The sequence below is a fragment of the Podarcis filfolensis genome, assembly GCF_964270895.1.
Source record: "Podarcis filfolensis genome assembly, chromosome: 14".
In the NCBI taxonomy this organism is placed as follows: domain Eukaryota; kingdom Metazoa; phylum Chordata; class Lepidosauria; order Squamata; family Lacertidae; genus Podarcis; species Podarcis filfolensis.
The window spans coordinates 43,924,064-43,941,098 of NC_139616.1; the positions used below are offsets into that span (position 1 = coordinate 43,924,064).

A 17,035-nucleotide genomic window follows, 5' to 3' on the forward strand; every position below is an offset into this window, starting at 1 on the left:
CAGAAGCATACAGAGCTTCGGATGTGTCCTGAAGATATATAACCAGATCTGTGTGTGCTCCATGCTCTTATGAGGTTTGTCAGTTGATAGATGCAGTAAACACCTTTCTGCTACAAAACGACGCTTCCCCTTTTGCTCTCTGTTCCGTGCTTGGCCATTCCGACTGCATACTTTTAGAACACACCCGCTCACCTGCAAAGAATCCTGGGAACTGTAGGTTTTTTAAAATGAAGATGCTGTGGATTGTGTGAGAGGTAAACTACAGTTCCCAGGATCCTTGAGGGCAGGGGAGAATGTGCTTTAAACGTATGGTGTATATGCAGCCCCAGAGTATAGGAGAGAGGGATTGCAGTCTGGCCTACATCGCTGTTACGTCAGTTTCTTCTCTCTTGCTTTTTGTGGCAGCCCTGGGAACTGTCCAAAAACATCACATCCATTGTGGACCCCAGTTTAAAGAACCACCGTTCTATTGGGAACTTGACCGTTTCTATTTTTGAAATAGAAACAACTTGAATCTTTAACCTTTTTGTCTTCAGTGTCGTCCCAGAGGACAAAAACCAAGATGTCCATTGTTGCTAACCTAGGGAGTGTGATAAAAATAAAAGTATTGTGCGTGCATTGTGGCGCCTCTGGTTTTCTGCTGATCCCCCGATGCATAAGATTGCCAAGTGATACAGAGACTTGTCCGGATGCTCAGAAGTCATGAGAAGCAGAAACTCAGTGCTAGGTCACTGGCTTTGCCCGTGATGGCTGGTCCATTAGGACAAATGTGTCACCCACCAAAAGCTCCCTCTTGCCTGCCACCTGACTTCCAACTGATCCAGGGAGTGCCCCTGCTTCTCAGCTTCCTCCTCTTCCTCTTTAGTCTTAGTGTTGCCACTTGTAGAACTTACCAGAGAGGATGGGAACAGAACTAGAATCAGACAGCTCTACTTGTCATGGGCTCTCTGGTGCCACCTACTGTTGACCTCCCTGCTTTTTGCCCTAACAGTCCCAATGGGTGCTAGAAGGTCTTCAGTTCCGCTCTTGGCATCTCTACTTAGCACAGGGGTGGGGGATTGGATCGGAATCCTTATCTCTCCCATCCGTCCCCCCTGGGCCAAGTTTGACAGGTGGGCGTGGCTGCCCACATGCCAATCACCAGATGCCACAATGACATCATGGGCACTCAGTTGATTGTGGCTTACAAAGCGCAGTGCAGGGAGGTTTTTTAAAGTGCCAGAAACCAGCTGATCAGTGTGCCTGTAAATCTCTTTAGCCCAGCTGTCTCTTTACCTACACCACACATCATATGTGATGTTGCATATAGGGCATGTGGGCATGGTTTGGCCAGAATGGCTTTCTTTCTGCTTCTGTGTAATAAATAACCAGCGGTATATTTTGGAAAAGTGTTTGCTTGCTACGCATTTTGGCACATTGCCGTCAAGTTTGGTGTGGTGGCTCTTGAGATCAAGGAGCAGGATTTGGCCCGTGCTTGGATACAGTGGGGTGTCATTTTGAATGAAGATGGTGGGCTGGACCTTTCAAAAATGCACTTTTTAAAAAAGTTCCTTTGAATTCCTAAGCAATGCCCAGTATGAAGTTGCTAGTAGATGTCTAATAAACTCTTTTGAAGATTCCAGCCTTACTGTTATTCAGATCTCGTTTCTATATGAAATGGTAAGGTACTGTATACACCAAGCCCAAATAACTCACCATACTCTTGAATATCCCAGACTTAATACCTGTTTTCTCTTTATCTACAGATCGAGAAGACCAGTCCATTCTTTGCACGTAAGTAGAACCAGTTTAATCATGCACACCTTTCTATTTCTGCTCACATTTTCACTTGCAAAAAGCACAACCGATATTCTCAGTTGGCATATGTGTAGCTCTTAGACTGAATAGCATGTTCTGGACCAAAACCTGTAGGTTCGGAATTGTTTTTAAAGGCAGCTCTGGACTGTCTGTCTACCCAACCCACCTCCCTTTATTGTCTTTCCCATTTTAAGCTTGTAGGCTCCATTTTGTGGAAGCTTGTTAATCCCCACCCTCTATGCTTTGGAAAAATTGCTTCCTTTTTTGGCGTAGCTGCTAAGTGTGTGGCACTGTGCACTCTGATGGCACTAAAACAGGGGTGGGGAACTGCAGGTCAGTTACCAAATGCTGTTCTTCCATCTTCTCTGACTCGTCATCAAGATGCTCCCCAGGCTACAACTGCTCCCAGGCACTTCTCGCCATCCTTGAATACTTTTGCCTGGCTGGAATTTGTCATCGAACTGTGATATTGCCCCCTGCTTGCCTGGATGGATGATAATGATAATAATTTATTTATACCCCACCCATCTGGCTGGGTTTCCCCAGCCACTCTGGGGGGCTTCCAATAAAACACTAACATACAATAACCTATTAAACATGAAAAGCTTCCCTAAAGAGGGCTGCCTTCAGATGTCTTCTAAAAGTTTGGTAGTTATTTTTCTCTTTGACATCTGGTGGGAGGGCGTTCCATAGGGCGGGTGCCACCACCGAGAAGGCCCTCTGCAAAATATGTGTGCCGTGTGTGTATTTGCACTATACGTTCAAAGTATCAGGCCACTTTAGACTAAGGTTACCAGATTTTTTTTCAATGAATCTGGGGACACGTTTCAACTTTCTACTAAATAGATGGATTTTGTCAGGGGACTGATTTGTAAATCCGGGGACTGTCCCTGGGAAATGGGAATGTCTGGTAACCTTACTTTGGACAGCTATGGCTTCTCCCAAAGGGTACTGGGAGCTGTAGTTTGTTCAGGGTGCGATGACTTGTCAGGTGACCCCTATTCCCCATCATTGAGCTACAATTCCCAGAGTTCTGTGGGGAGAGGGATTGACTGTTAAAAAACTCTGGGAACTACATTACAAATCCTCCAACGGGGGCTATGCTCTGACTTCAAGACTGATGCAGCACTACACATCCGGGCAGGCTGCCTGATGACAGCATTACGTTTTTATGTCTATAGGAAGATATTAGGAGAAAATCACACTAAGACTCTGATGAATTTTCATGGTGACTTTCTTTATTTTAAAAATGCAAGCTGATGTGGAAATGTGGAGAATTGAATTTAAGACTGAAAAATTGAGACGCCAGTATTGACAGATTCATCCATGCCCTGTGTTTACCTTCCGTTTTAATGGACTGTGAACGGGAGGCATGCAGGGTGACGCTGCGGTCTGGGGCAGTATCAGTGAGCGAGGAAAGATTTTATTACATGTTGGATAGCAAACCCTTTGCTGCCAAGCAGTTGACCACAAGCTCCAGGTATAGTTTGCCAGAAATGCTCAGCGCCAGCCGCTCCAAACTCCAAGGCGCTTTGATGTTTGGGAACTAAAATGGGAGACACCACCACCTCCTCACTCTTGCAGCTAAAAGTAGATTCAGTAGTAGTAGCAGGTTGGGTTTTCTTTTGTTTTGGTTTTAAAGGAAACATCCGCTTTCAAAGGAGTGTTTTCTCTGTGAGTCTGCAGTCTGGGCAGTGCTTTTTTTCTAGAAAAAATGTTTAGAGGTACAGTGGTACCTCAGGTTAAGTACTTAATTTGTTCCGGAGGTTCGTACTTAACCTGAAACTGTTCTTAATCTGAAGCACCACTTTAGCTAATGGGGCTCCTGCTGCCGCCAGGCCGCCGGAGCACGATTTCTGTTCTCATCCTGAAGCAAAGTTCTTAACCTGAAGCACTATTTCTGGATTAGCGGAGTCTGTAACCTGAAGCGTATGTAACCTGAAGCGTATGTAACCTGAGGTACCACTGTACTGAAGAAAATCCCTGTTTTATAGTTCAAATTGGGAAAAATAAATACAGTAAATGGACAAAGATTCACAAAATGTTTAGGGGTATGCGTACCCCCAGAAAAGAAGCACTGAGTCTGGGTGTGCTTTTGGGTAGGCCAGAGTACTGACTCACTCAGAGGGGCAGTGGCCAACCTCTCTAGCAAGTGGCTACTTTGGGCTCACAGAACACTTCAGTTAATTTACTTAGGAATGGAGGAAGTTGCTTTGGAGCAGGTTAGTTGTCTGTTGAGTCCTATACTGCCGACTGATGGGCAGCAGGTCTTCCCAGCTCTCCGGTAGCATCAACTTCTACCTGCCCCTTTCAATGCAGATGCCGAGTATCAGACTGGAAATATTTTTCATGCAAAGTCTGGGCGATGGCACAGAACTGTAACATTAACGATGCAATATTTAAATATTATTGGCAGACCGGGGTGGGGGGGTGGGGGCTAACCGCATGGAGATTTTAAGATACCAGCCTCTTCCAGGTTACCTGTTTGCTAAGCATTCACCTTGATTTGTTTGCTGGGAGGCTGGAGGGCACTGTGCAAAGTAAGCCCCATTCCATACATTCTAGTGCATTTTCTGCATCACTTTCCTTACTGCAAAAAGTCTAGGTTATGGGGGGAGTGGGAATGTTGGCTTGTCAGCCATGATTATTCAATTTGAATAGGCCATTATGCGACTGACGGTCACTCGGATATAGCAGCGGTCTGTAAGCGCCCATATTTGACGCCCTTCCAAACTGCGTAGTCTGCGAGGTCAGGCAGCCAAGACACCCCCCCCCCCCATGACACAGCAGAAAGGATTGGCTGTGGAGCCTCCATGTTTAAAGGCAGTGTATATCTGAGCAGCAGTTGCTTGGCTGGCAATAATAATAATAATAATAATAATAATAATAATAATAATATAATTTTTATTTACACCCCACCCATCTGGCTCGGTTTCCCCAGCCACTCTGGACGGCTTCCAGGAGAATATTAAAATACATGCTCTCATGCCATGCTTGTTGGCTTTGCTAGAGGTATCTAGTTGTTGTCCACCCCCCCTTAAGAAACAGGATACTGGATTAGATGTGTCCTTGCTGTGATGCCACAGGGTAGGCAGTTTTTCTGATTTCAAAACTGGGGAGGGGGGGAAATAGGGTCTCCGGCAAACTGTTCCTGCCCTCGGGCAAAGGAAATTCAGTGGAAGAGGAAGGATGGCTAAAGTATAATAAGTGAAGTTAATGTATTTTTTTTTTAAGCATGTTTTTGGTCTTCTCAAAAGCAAGGATGTAAAGTAGATTTATGTGAAAGCCTTTTACGCAAATGTCTTCAAACTGGCATGTTTAGTCTGGAGCCGTTCCCAGAACACTTAATTTTTATCAATAAAACATGCACATATTTCAGCTTCGGGCCCCATGTGAAGCTGCAGGCAGACTTGAAACTGTGCGAGATCAGGGTTCATCATCCCCCCCCCCAAGAAACCATTTGAAGAAAGAGGCTGGGTCCTTAGGCAGAGTTTATCCTGCTGCAGAGCTGTTCACTTCAGAGGGGCTTGGACAGAGAGCTCACACGTCCTCCCTTAAGAACACAGGAGCATTGCCTTGCTGGATCTGACTGATGGTCCTTCTGGCCTCAGCGACATTTGGGTGCCCCCTAGTTTGTCTTGTATCTATTTGTGTTGATGTTGTTGATGTTGTTCTTTAGTTGTTTAGTCGTGACCGACTCTTCATGACCCCTGGACCAGAGCACACCAGGCACTCCTGTCTTCCCCTGCCTCCCGCAGTTTGGTCAAACTCATGCTGGTAGCTTTGAGAACACTGTCCAACCATCTCGTCCTCTGTCGTCCCCTTCTCCTTGTGCCCTCCATCTTTCCCAGCATCAGGGTCTTTTCCAGGGAGTCTTCACTTCTCATGAGGTGGCCAAAGTATTGGAGCCTCAGCTTCAGGATCTGTCCTTCCAGTGAGCACTCGGGGCTGATTTCCTTCAGAATGGATAGGCTTGTTCTTCTTGCAGTCCGTGGGACTCTCAAGAGTCTCCTCCAGCACCATAATTCAAAAGCATCAGTTCTTCGGTGTTGTGTTGATATGGCTTTGTTATTTTTGTAGAAGTCTGCTAGGCTTCTAGCAGTGGTACCTCAGGTTACATACGCTTCAGGTTACATACGCTTCAGGTTACAGACTCTGCTAACCCAGAAATATTACCTCGGGTTAAGTACTTTGCTTCAGGATGAGAACAGAAATTGTGCTCCGGCGGCGCGGCAGCAGCAGGAGGCCCCATTAGCTAAAGTTAAGAACAGTTTCAGGTTAAGTATGGACCTCCGGAACGAATTAAGTACTTAACCCAAGGTACCACTGTACAGTCATACCTCGGGTTACAGAAGCTTCAGGTTGCGCGTCTTCGGGTTGAGCACCGTGCTGAACCCGGAAGTACTGGAAGGGGTTTCTTCCCAGGTCTTCCAGGTTTCGGCGCTCACGCATGCGCAGAAGCGCTAAATCATACTTGCGCATGCGCAGAAGTGCTGAATCACAACTTGCGTGTGCGCGGACGCGCGCTGCAGGTTGCGAACACTGCAGGTTGCAAACGCGCCTCCCACACGGATCACGTTTGCAACCCGAGCGTCCGCTGTATAAGCCTTTGGCTTGCCAGGTTTTTATTGGGAGGTTTTGTGCTGCGTGGTGGAATAGTGGGTGGTGTGCCAGGGGAATTAGTGGGGATGGGGTTGGGGACAGTTTACCTACTTCTCCTTTCCATGCTTTAAGCATGGTCTGTGTGAACCTGTTTAGTGTTGTGGGGGTTTTCCGTAGTTTGTTTGGGAGGAATGGGTATGCTGTAGCCAGGCACCAGTTAAGCAACATAAAGGTAAAGGGACCCCTGACCATTAGGTCCAGTCGTGGCCGACTCTGGGGTTGCGGCGCTCATCTCACTTTATTGGCCGAGGGAGCCGGCATACAACTTCCAGGTCATGTGGCCAGCATGACTAAGCCACTTCTGGCAAACCAGAGCAACGCATGGAAACGCCGTTTACCTTCCCACCAGAGCGGTACCTATTTATCTACTTGCACTTTGACGTGCTTTCGAACTGCTAGGTTGGCAGGAGCAGGGACCGAGCAACGGGAGCTCACCCCGTCACGGGGATTCAAACCGCCAACCTTCTGATTGGCAAGTCCTAGGCTCTGTGGTTTAACCCACAGCGCCACCCGCGTCCCAGTTAAGCAAGATACTCACAATATAGTAAACCATTGTGGTTAAACCACTGTGGGAATTGAACCTCTGTAGCAAACTACAGTCCCTAGTAGGAAAGCTGTGACTTCTAAATATATACAATATACTCACCATATATTTAGAAGTCACAGCTTTCCTACTAGGGACTGTAGTTTTCTACAGAGCTACAATTCCCACAGTGGTGTAACAGTCAGCCCTCTTTCCCTGGGAACTCTGGGAATTGTAGCTCTATGAAGGGTTTCCTGAAAACTTCCAGCACCCTTAACAAACTGCTCTTAAAGTAGTCTTGTAGCACTTTAAACAGTCGTGGCTTCCCCCACGGAACAGCACCCTAGGAAGAAACAGCATCTAGCCTTCTTAAGGCTTGGTGCCAACACAAAGCACCCTCCTACCTTCCTCCTCTCGGGTGCGCATGTGGGGCTGTCGCATGGACATTTATCTGTGGGCCGGCATTTGAGAAGAGGCACCTCCTAATTAGGAAAAGGAATTGAGCAGAGCGGAGTTGGTGGAACAGCTCCAAGATCAAAGGAACCTCAGGCAGATCCACTCTTCACTCCTCTGCAAATGTCCTTCCTTTTTTTAAAAAAAGAAAATGCATCAATTCCCTTAGCAGTACTTGCTTCCTTGATGTGTTTGTGTCTTCACTTCAGGAATGTTGGGGAGGCAAATGAATTGGGGGCCGTTATCCCGGATGCAACCATCTTGTCCCTGCTTTGAGTTACTGTTATGACAGGAACAGAGAACTTTTTTCCGGCCTGAGGGCCACAAAGCTTTTGGGGGGCCACATGGCAATGGTGGGCGGGGGTCCAAGGCAGGAGCAAGGAGACTCAGGGGTCGGCAAGGTTTACCTCGCCTGGGCCAGTTCACTCCAGTGGAGATCCCTGCGATTTCCGGTGTCTGCGCAGATGTGATTTCCGGTGCCACGGAAGCGAGTCCCCGCGCTGTGCTGCGCCACTTTTGCACAGCGCACGGGGACTCACCAAGCAGGTAGCTTGGTTCGGGGGTGGCTTGTGGGCCGGTTAAATGACCCCCATGGGCTGCTTGTGGCCCGTGGGCCCTAGGTTGCCTACCCCTGAAGGAGAGCAGCAGATGTAAATGTTGCCTTCGTACAGTTGGCTACTTTCTGTACACCCTGTCCCCTCAGTCCTCCGTCCAGGCAAGCAAGAGACATTTTCAGAGTTGAAGGGCACATTCCAGTCAGGCAAAAACATTCAAGGAAGGTGCAAAGCAGGGCCGGTGACGGGTATGTAGCCCAAGGGAGAGAATCAAGGGCCAGGCGGGGACTGAGGGCCAGGTTGGAGATAATGCGAAAGAACATTTGTAAGTTTAAAGCCCAAACGCCCAGCTGTGGATATTTCCAAACCCCTGGACGACGTCCCAGACAAATGAGTAAGCTTTAAGGCTTGGTTATGCACTCCTGCGATAGCTATCTATCTCTTCGTGTTGTTTCCACATCCTTCCCCCAATATTTTAAAAGATGTGCGTTCAAGACTGAAGGAACTTGGAATCAAGGCAAAAAGCTCTCCGGCCCTTTAGGACTCCTGACTCCTCTTAGTTTCATATTGGATAAGTGGCAAGGAGTATGAAAGCTCGTGTGGAATAGTGGTTAGAGTGCCAAACTAGGTCCTGGGAGACCAGGGTTCAAATCCCTGCTTAGCCACAAAGTCCACTGGGCGACTCTGGGGCAGCTGCTGTTTCTCAGTCTAACCTACCTCACAGGGTTGCTGAGAGGATAAAATGGAGAGCAGCAGAAGTGTTAATTAATTAATAAATAATAATAATAATAATAATGATTTATTATTTATACCCCGCCCATCTGGCTGGGTTTCCTCAGCCACTCTGGGCGGCTTCCAACAAAATATTAAAATACAATAGTCTGTTAAACATTAAAAGCTTCCCTAAACAGGGCTGCCCTAAACAGCCCTTCTCATCTTGCAAACTCATAAATATGAACAACCTAAAGTAATGGTTGACTCCACTGAGTACAGTAAATATAATAAAAATAAGCATGTGCGTTTGATAACTGCTGAAGGAGAGCAAAAGTGTGTTCTCTTTTTTAACAGCCCTCACCCCATTTCCTTTTCTAATGAATAAAAGTATATTCCAGTTTAGTTAAATAAAACCTTCAGTCAGCACAACCAATGCAATTGACATTTATAAATCACACGGGGCATTTCCTCACAAATGTACGTGAAAGTGCCTTGGGGAGAGGGAAGGGGAAACAATTTTAGAGGATATTGGAGGAAGGAACTGTTTCTAGATAAACAGAACAAAGGAATACACAAGTAATACATTAGGTTTTAATCATAGATCCATGGGTGCTCACAGCTTGAGCTCCTTGGACAAAAGGTGGAGTAGAACACAACACCTCAGCTCTCACCTGTGGCTCCTAGAAGCTGTCAGCAGGTGACAGCAGCCACAATCCCAGGAAACGGCTTCAACTGGCCGGCTGCACCAGGTGAGGGTAGCCAATGGGTCTCAAACCCTCAATGAGTTAGGGACTTCCGCTGCAAGCGAAGACAGGTTCTGGCAGAGTAAGCGGACGAGACCAAGAGTGGGTACAACTGTCAAGAAGGCAGTTTCTGCACATGGGCCTGAGCTCCCACACACATGTTGCAAGGGACCTAGAACGGTTTGTTGCTAGATCTCACAGTTTGGTGTGCATGGTGTCGCATGAATTCTCAGAGGCAGAGCGGAAAGGCAGTAGGTCCATTGCTGTTGGAGTATGTTGTAGGAAGTTTAAGCTAGTATTTGCGTGGTCAGGCGGAGTCCCCAAAAACCCTGGGTGGCCCCCGTGTGGAATAACGACTCAAGACAACGTGCTATGCAGTGGTTCTCAACCTGTGGGTCCCCAGATGGTGTTGGACTACAACTCCCATCATCCCTGACCACTGATCATGCTGGCTAGGAATGATGGGAGTTGTAGTCCAACAACATCTGGGGACCCACAGGTTGAGAAACACTGTGCTATGGGATTAAAATTGGCCACAACTTTATTATGTTTCAGATGTGGGTAGATCTTGGCTCAGGCATTGGGCGTTTATCCCTCCCAGTCCCCCGCCGGGGATCTGGGGAACACCAGGGTTATCCAGTGGGGGGGGGGATAGGCTGGCTCTGGAGAACATATGTTCAAGCAGAGAGAGTCCGCTCCCGTTATGCCGCCATCGCAGGGGAGAGCAATGACAACCTCTAGGCATACGGCCAAAGCCTCCCCTCTAAACAACCCCTTTAATAAGGAACCCTGGTATTGCCACCACAAAGAGGAGGGGGGCATGGGTCACCGCTACACGCCCCCCCCCCCATTTACAGAAGATAGACTAAGGATTCCGCCCAAGGCCTGATACCACCAAAGTTGTGACGTCTTGCAACGGGAAAGGCAAACCTGCCAGTGCAGGTTCCAGCCCTTCAACAGCGACCTTGACGTAGCAGCGCCCGCGTCCCTGTGGAGAAAAGGTTAACCTGCAAAAGAAGTCTTAACTGAGGGTAGGTAGGGTGGGAGAAGCTCTGGAGCCAACTGAGGATGCCCAGGTAAGATCCTCCCCCTATTGTGTGGGCAGGTGGTCCCTCCCCCTACCTGGCCTGATCACCTTGGCAACGCCTCCCCAGGCGGGATTGGGCAACTGGCTGAGGTAGGTGGAGACCTCCAGTGGAAGGCAAAGCCAAGCCTGTGCTAATGGTCCTGCATAGAGTCCAGGGGGCTGCGCGACCACGCAAAGGGCGCCCCCCATTTAATGTGGGCAGCGGTCATTCTCTGGGGGCCAGCAGAGGCCAGAATGAATGGGCTTCGTCTTGGCTGGATCTGTCTCTCCCTCCCTCCCTCCCTCCTTCCCTCTCCCCTAGTGGAAGCAGAATAGCACTCAGCTTGTGGCATTGTGGTCTAAACCACTGAGCCTCTTGGGCTTGCCGATCAGAAGGTCGGCAGTTCGAATCCCCGTGACTGGGTGAGCTCCCGTTGCTCGGTCCCTGCTGCAGCCAACCTAGCAGTTCAAAAGCACACCTGTGCAAGTAGATAAATAGGTACCGCCATGGCGGGAAGGTAAATGGTGTTTCTGTGCACTCTGGCTTCCATCACAGTGTTCCGTTACACCATAATTGGTTTAGCCTTGCTGGCCGCATGACCAGGAAAGCTGTCTGTGGACAAACGCCAGCTCCCTTGGCCTGAAAGCGAGATGAGCGCCGCAATCCCATAGTCGCCTTTGACTGGACTTAACCGTCCAGGGGTCCTTTACCTTTTCCCTTTCCCTGATTGCTGAGTGGTGGGAGAGAAATGCAATGCTACCTTCCCTCTCTCCTCTCCTTTCCTCCTTAGAGGGGAATCTGGTGCCGGCAAAACGGAAAATACCAAGAAAGTCATTCAGTATCTGGCTGTCGTGGCCTCCTCTCACAAGGGCAAGAAGGACACCAGCATCACGGTAAGGATTTTCTGGAGCAGCCTCTTCTGTCTCGACAAACAAAAACAAAGCGAATGTCTCCTAGGGGAGCACTGGGATAGTCTTTAGTGAAAGATGGTACCTGAACCAGGCCGGCCGCTTTGCAGCTCAGGCCGTTTTCAGCATCCCTTTTGTTGCCAAATTGCTGACATATTACTGAGAGGACGCAGTTATGTCACAACCCCTGTGTGTTTATGGAAAAAGGGCTCTTTGTTTGACATCCCCTCCTTAAGCGCAGGCAGGCAGGAGAAGAGCGCATAGCTTTCCATATGCGGTTCCTCCTCTGGGGAGTTGCTGATGCTGGGGAAATGTGGAAGTCCCTCCCCATCTTTAAAGCTTATGGGTGAGACAGAGCCGGATCCTTTCCTTCCATCAGGCCTGCGGGGGGACCTGTGGCTCTCAGGATCATGTGGGATCTCCCATCAGCTCCCCAGCCAATATGGCCAATGGTCAGGGGAGATGGGAGTTAAGAGTTAGGGACAGGGTAGAAATTCAATTCAGCTGGCGTATTTTAACATGGACCTGCCCAATCTTCCCTTTCCGAAACAAGATGCGAACCAGACGCCCTCCGAAATCCGCACTTCCCCAAATTTTTGCAGTGTGGCTCTCTAGCCAGCTCCTGTGTGCAGCAATGCATTCCATAAACGTAAAACATGCAATATATGCCAATATTGGTGAAAGTAAGATCCCAGCATATGTTGTATTTGGCAGAAGTGTATTTTTTTTTTTAAATGCACCTGTTAGAAGAAATCCGCACTCAGAATCTGATGAATTTTCATGAGGACTTAAAAGAAAAATGGCAGGTTGATGTGAAAAAGTGGAGAGCTCAATTTAAGACTAATCTACCACCTATATTTCCTCCCCGCCCCCCCCCCCTGCCCCTGAGCAAAACATTTATTTGTTTGGATCTAGGTCATATCTAAACGTACCAGTGCAGATCCACAGGTTGGTCCTTCTGCCTTTATTTTCCTTGAGGAGGTGTGTTGTGTGTCTGTTTGCATATATAATATACATGCATACATACATATAAACACCTGGCACTGTGGATTGTGAATTCAGGTGGAAACACCTTTTTTAAAAAAAAGTATTTCGGGATGTGACGGGAATGATACTGACAACTGTTTTATGCCGTGTTATCTGACTGCAGCAAGGTCCATCTTTTGCTTACGTGAGTAACCTGGATTATTTGGTGTGTGTGTGTGTATATATATACAAAGGCACGGAGTGTAGATCTGCATGGTGTTGTTGCACTCCACCTTCTAGAAGAAATCACCCAATGGTTCAATGTGACAAGATCCCTCGTGGCTCAGGGCAACAATAGTGTTCACGTGTGTGTTTTCCCAATGCCCTGATCTCAAACACACCATCATCAGAGTTAGCGGTCTGGGTTTCAGCTGGTCTTGCTCCCAGAATCACAGTCTTCATGAGAACTGAGGCCACGAGAGTTGCTTTTCCCAGTAGCACTGCTCGGTTTTGCGCACTGGAATCGTTTCCTCTTTGCAACACATCTCGGAAGAGCAAACTTGTGGCCAGAAGTGTCGTTTCGAGAGGAAGTAGCCCCGAGCGGTGATGCACTTCAAACTGGACCGCTTTTCAAAGAGTGCCTTACTCTCCTCAAGGATCACAGTGTGGTAGTTGATTGACATCATCCCGGTCTGCTTGCACGCTGTTCGTTTTTTTGACATTGCTTGCTGCCTGCCCTGTGCTACACCTGCAACAAACCTCCTTCCGCATGCCTTCAAAGTGGCCAGGTTATAACAATCGCCATGCAAAAGAATTAAGCTTTAAACTTTGGGAATTTATTTAATACAGACTTGGCAGTTTTGCAGCAGCGATAGGCGCCAGTTATGCGGGAAAGAGCAGCTGAGTGAGACATGGCAGAGACCTCTAGCTTGTGTACAAACCATACATTTAGGGCACATTTGAAGTGCATTCCCTGCCCTGCAAAAGAACCCTGAGAATGGTAGTCTGTTAAGGGTTCTGGCAATGGTAGTTCTTTGCATCCTCAACAAACTACAGTTCCCTGAATTCTTTTTTGGGGGCATGTGTGTGCTTTAAATGTATGGTGTGGACACAGCCCTAGTTCTGATCTCCAAGGAGGCCTTTTCTCCTTTTTGATTGATGCTTCCACAAAGCACCCCCCCCCCAAGGACAATGGAAACCTCACATGTGGGGCTCCTTGTCCATCAGTAATTTTGAAAGTTCAGTTCTGGTTTCAGGAATGATCCAGTATTCCTTCAGCTCTTGGCAGAGAATGACTTGACTAAAACTCCAGAAGCGAAGTTCCAATTGAACAGCTGTTCTGCACAGCATAGCTTGGCAGCTAAGTCTACAGATATTACTTGTCCCTCTTTCCACTCCTCCCCAAACAACTGGCCTAGTGGCGAAGAAATGGAACGTAGTTATTTGCCCATATTGACAGCTTGAAAGGAAAAAAGGAAACCGTTCTCTTCCAGTTCACGGGAGTTTTGCTATCTAGTCACCTGGAGCTGATTCATAATCACCACAGGTGATGAGTGGAGGAGACCGTTTAGAAGTCCAAAGCAAAGTATGCCTCTTGTGGATTCGCCTCCGATATTCCGCCTTCCTCTTTCTTTGACCTAAATCTGTTAACTGGCCTGTTGTCATTGCTTTCAGAATTTGCTTAATTAGCATTTGCCTGGATACATTGCATGGCTTGTGTGTGTGTGTGTGTGTTCATCATCATCATCATCCGTGTGTAACTGCATGCATGCATTTGCACAGGGGTTGGGGAATCTGGATATTTAAAAAAACCCAAAATAATGCCTTGTCATATTCAACCTTCTCAAAAGCCCTGCATTTAACATGATTAATAGATGCGGCGTAATCTGCTTTGTGCTGCATTACCTTACAGGTTTTTATTTTTTGGCCATTTCTTTCCCTTGCCTAATTTACAGCATTGTCCCCTTGCTAAGTAAACGCTTCAACACTCCAGGTCCGGGGTTTGAGGGGGAGGGAGGAGTTCGTAGCAGGCCGTTCCAGAAATACCACGGCCAGCCTTTGATGGAGCATTGGACACACAGTGAAAAGAGTTGTGTTGCCCTCCATTGTGGCCATCTGAAGAAAGGATTTCATCTGCAGCAACCAGCTGCCTTGTCCATCCAGAGGAGGCTCAATGGACAGCGCTGGGCTAAACAAGGAGCAGGAAGAAACAGAGAGCTCAACCTTTTACTGCAGGCTGCTTCAGGCTTCTCATTCCCATCCCTTGCAGAGATCATCTCCAAAATGCTTGTAGGCTGGAATGTGCAAAGCACGGGTGATGGGACACCCATGGCCTCCCCAGATGTTCTTGGACTCCAACTCCCATCAGCCCCAATAGCCAGGGATGATGGGAGTTGGAGTCCAGCAATGTATGGAGGGCTAGACTGGTATAAAATACCCAGTGCTGTGGTTCCCACCCCCTTACGCTGTGTGTGTTGTAGTAGAATCCTGACTGGGGTGCCCATAGCAAAAGAAAGCCCTGCCCGGCGTGCATTACAATATACATGCATTTTTTAAAAAATAAGAGATTATCTGCAGGGGAGGGAATCAAGGCTAGACCTGCCTTGGCCGAAGCCTCTGTATGCATCTTGTGTGTGTCTGTTTACAGCGGAGAGACTTGTCCTCTTTCTGATGATAATGGTGTTTGAATCCGTTTTAGGGTGAGCTGGAGAAACAGCTGCTGCAGGCGAACCCCATCCTCGAAGCTTTTGGGAATGCCAAAACCGTGAAGAACGACAACTCTTCCCGATTCGTAAGTTGGAAGTGATATAATACTGCTTTAAATGTATAGACCAAGTGGGACTTGACTGTGAGCTATGGGGTGCCAACAAGAATGCACTGGGCCCAGTGCATTCATTTGCCTCCGGGAAACTAAGCTACAAGGTGTATGGATCTCAATGACACAGTGCTTTAAAGCATATCCATTGTCCCATACCCTCCGGCATTTATCCAATGAAAATAGGGATGTCCTAAGTAAAAGCTGGACGTTCCTGTCTCAAATCAGAAATCGGGATGGCTTCTGTAAATCTGACACCACCTCTGGAAAATAGGCACAATTGGAGCAGGAGATCTCTGCTTGAATCCAGAAAACAACTTCAATCACAATTCTCATCAGCCACGTGAGGGGTTACCAGTGTGCCCCCCACCTCAGTGCAATGGCCCCCTTAAGGTCTTCCTCTGGTACCCACGAAACCAAGGGGCCCCCTTCACTGCCCTCTTGGTCATGGGGTGGTGAGAGTTACCCATTTCTCGCTCGGAAAGTACATAGAGCTGAAGGAGGAAATCGGAAGAAGGATTATTTTTCCCACTTCCTCTTTCAGCTCTATGGTCTTTTCGAGGCTCAGTTCCACTGGACCCAACTTTTATGCAGATCCCTCGGGGAAAACCGAACTCTGCATGCGCACGTGTTCTCTCTATCTGGGCAGCTGGGGGAGCTGATCTAGGAGAGCCCAAGTGGGGTGACCAGAAGGGGTGGCCCTCAAAAAATCAGATCCGCCCGTGTCCAAAAATAGTTTTTGAACTATAGTCATACCTCATGTTACGTTTGCTTCATGTTACGTTTTTTCAGGTTGCGTCCTGCGGCGACCTGGAAGTACTGGAAAGGGTTACTTCTGGGTTTTGCCGCTCGCGCATGCGCACACGCGCAAAATGACATCACGCACATGCGCAGAAGTAGCGAATCTCAACCCGCATGTGCGCAGACACGCTGCTGTGGGTTGCGTTCTTTTCATGTTGCGAACGGGCCTCCAGAACGGATCCCGTTTGCAACCAAAGGTACTGCTGTATATCTCTGTGCAGAATCCCTTCAATCCCCATCCCAATTCCATTCTGGTTAAGTTAGACAGGGGAAGCCTATAATTCTCATGTTGTGCTAGCAGGTATCAAAAGCCGTCTTCTCTTATCACCAACAGGGCAAATTCATCCGCATCAACTTTGACGTAACCGGCTACATCGTGGGAGCAAACATAGAAACCTGTATCCTTTTTTTGGCATGTGGGATGGAACTTGGAGGAGTGCGAGAAAGTTGTACTCAGAGCGCAGAGTTGTGCCTGAGAAAGGCAAACATTGCCAAGGCCGGGTGGGGAGAGGAGGTAGGAGGCTGATGTGGGTGACTCTGTTTGGGGCTGATCCTGACAGCTTTGCTGCCTTCATTCGTGGTGCAGATCTCGAATGGCTGCTGCTTGAGTTTGTGCGTCGCTTTGGGGAGGGCAAGAATGAGCTAGGTTCTCATTAAAGGGTGAATCAATCAAAACGCCTAATTTCTTCCTCATCCCCAGATCAGGAAGAAGAGGCATTCCAGAAGCAGCAGATTTATAGGCCCAGGTGTTGGACCCAGCGTGGTTCCTCGGGTCAGCTGACTCCAGAGGAGCAGCAATAGCTCCTTCTGGCCACCCAGAAGGAGAGAATAGGCTAGGACAGGGGTTAGCAAACTTTTTCAGCAGGGGGCCGGTCCACTGTCCCTCAGACCTTGTGGGGGGGCAGACTATATTTTGGGGGGGAAATGATGCAAGAGCCCCGGGAGCCCCGGTGGCTGCTTACCTGTGTCTTGCGAGCAGCAGGGACTGGCGGCGGCAGCAGTAGAAGGACGATGAGCAGTGCACAAAAGGGC

The 17,035-nt window shown here is 48.2% G+C and overlaps 1 protein-coding gene across 8 annotated transcripts in view; it reads left to right on the forward strand.

The window, feature by feature from the left end:
• The window catches only part of LOC310749103 (myosin-11), a 1,537,435-nt gene that overhangs the window by 23,917 nt on the left and 1,496,483 nt on the right, over window positions 1–17,035 (forward strand). For 4 of the 8 annotated variants that reach the window (XR_014541487.1, XR_014541488.1, XM_083585553.1 and 1 more), the window contains exons 4-8: window positions 1,746–1,773; window positions 11,304–11,406; window positions 12,572–12,592; window positions 15,086–15,178; window positions 16,338–16,401. Coding sequence is in view for 6 of the 8 variants with exons in the window: in XM_083585553.1 (XP_083441679.1) it covers window positions 1,746–1,773; window positions 11,304–11,406; window positions 12,572–12,592; window positions 15,086–15,178; window positions 16,338–16,401 (309 nt within the window). In the remaining 2 variants the exon portion in view is untranslated. The remainder of the gene's footprint in view (window positions 1–1,745; window positions 1,774–11,303; window positions 11,407–12,571; window positions 12,593–15,085; window positions 15,179–16,337; window positions 16,402–17,035) is intronic. The other 4 variants (XM_083585558.1, XM_083585555.1, XM_083585557.1 and 1 more) reach the window with 1 other exon arrangement.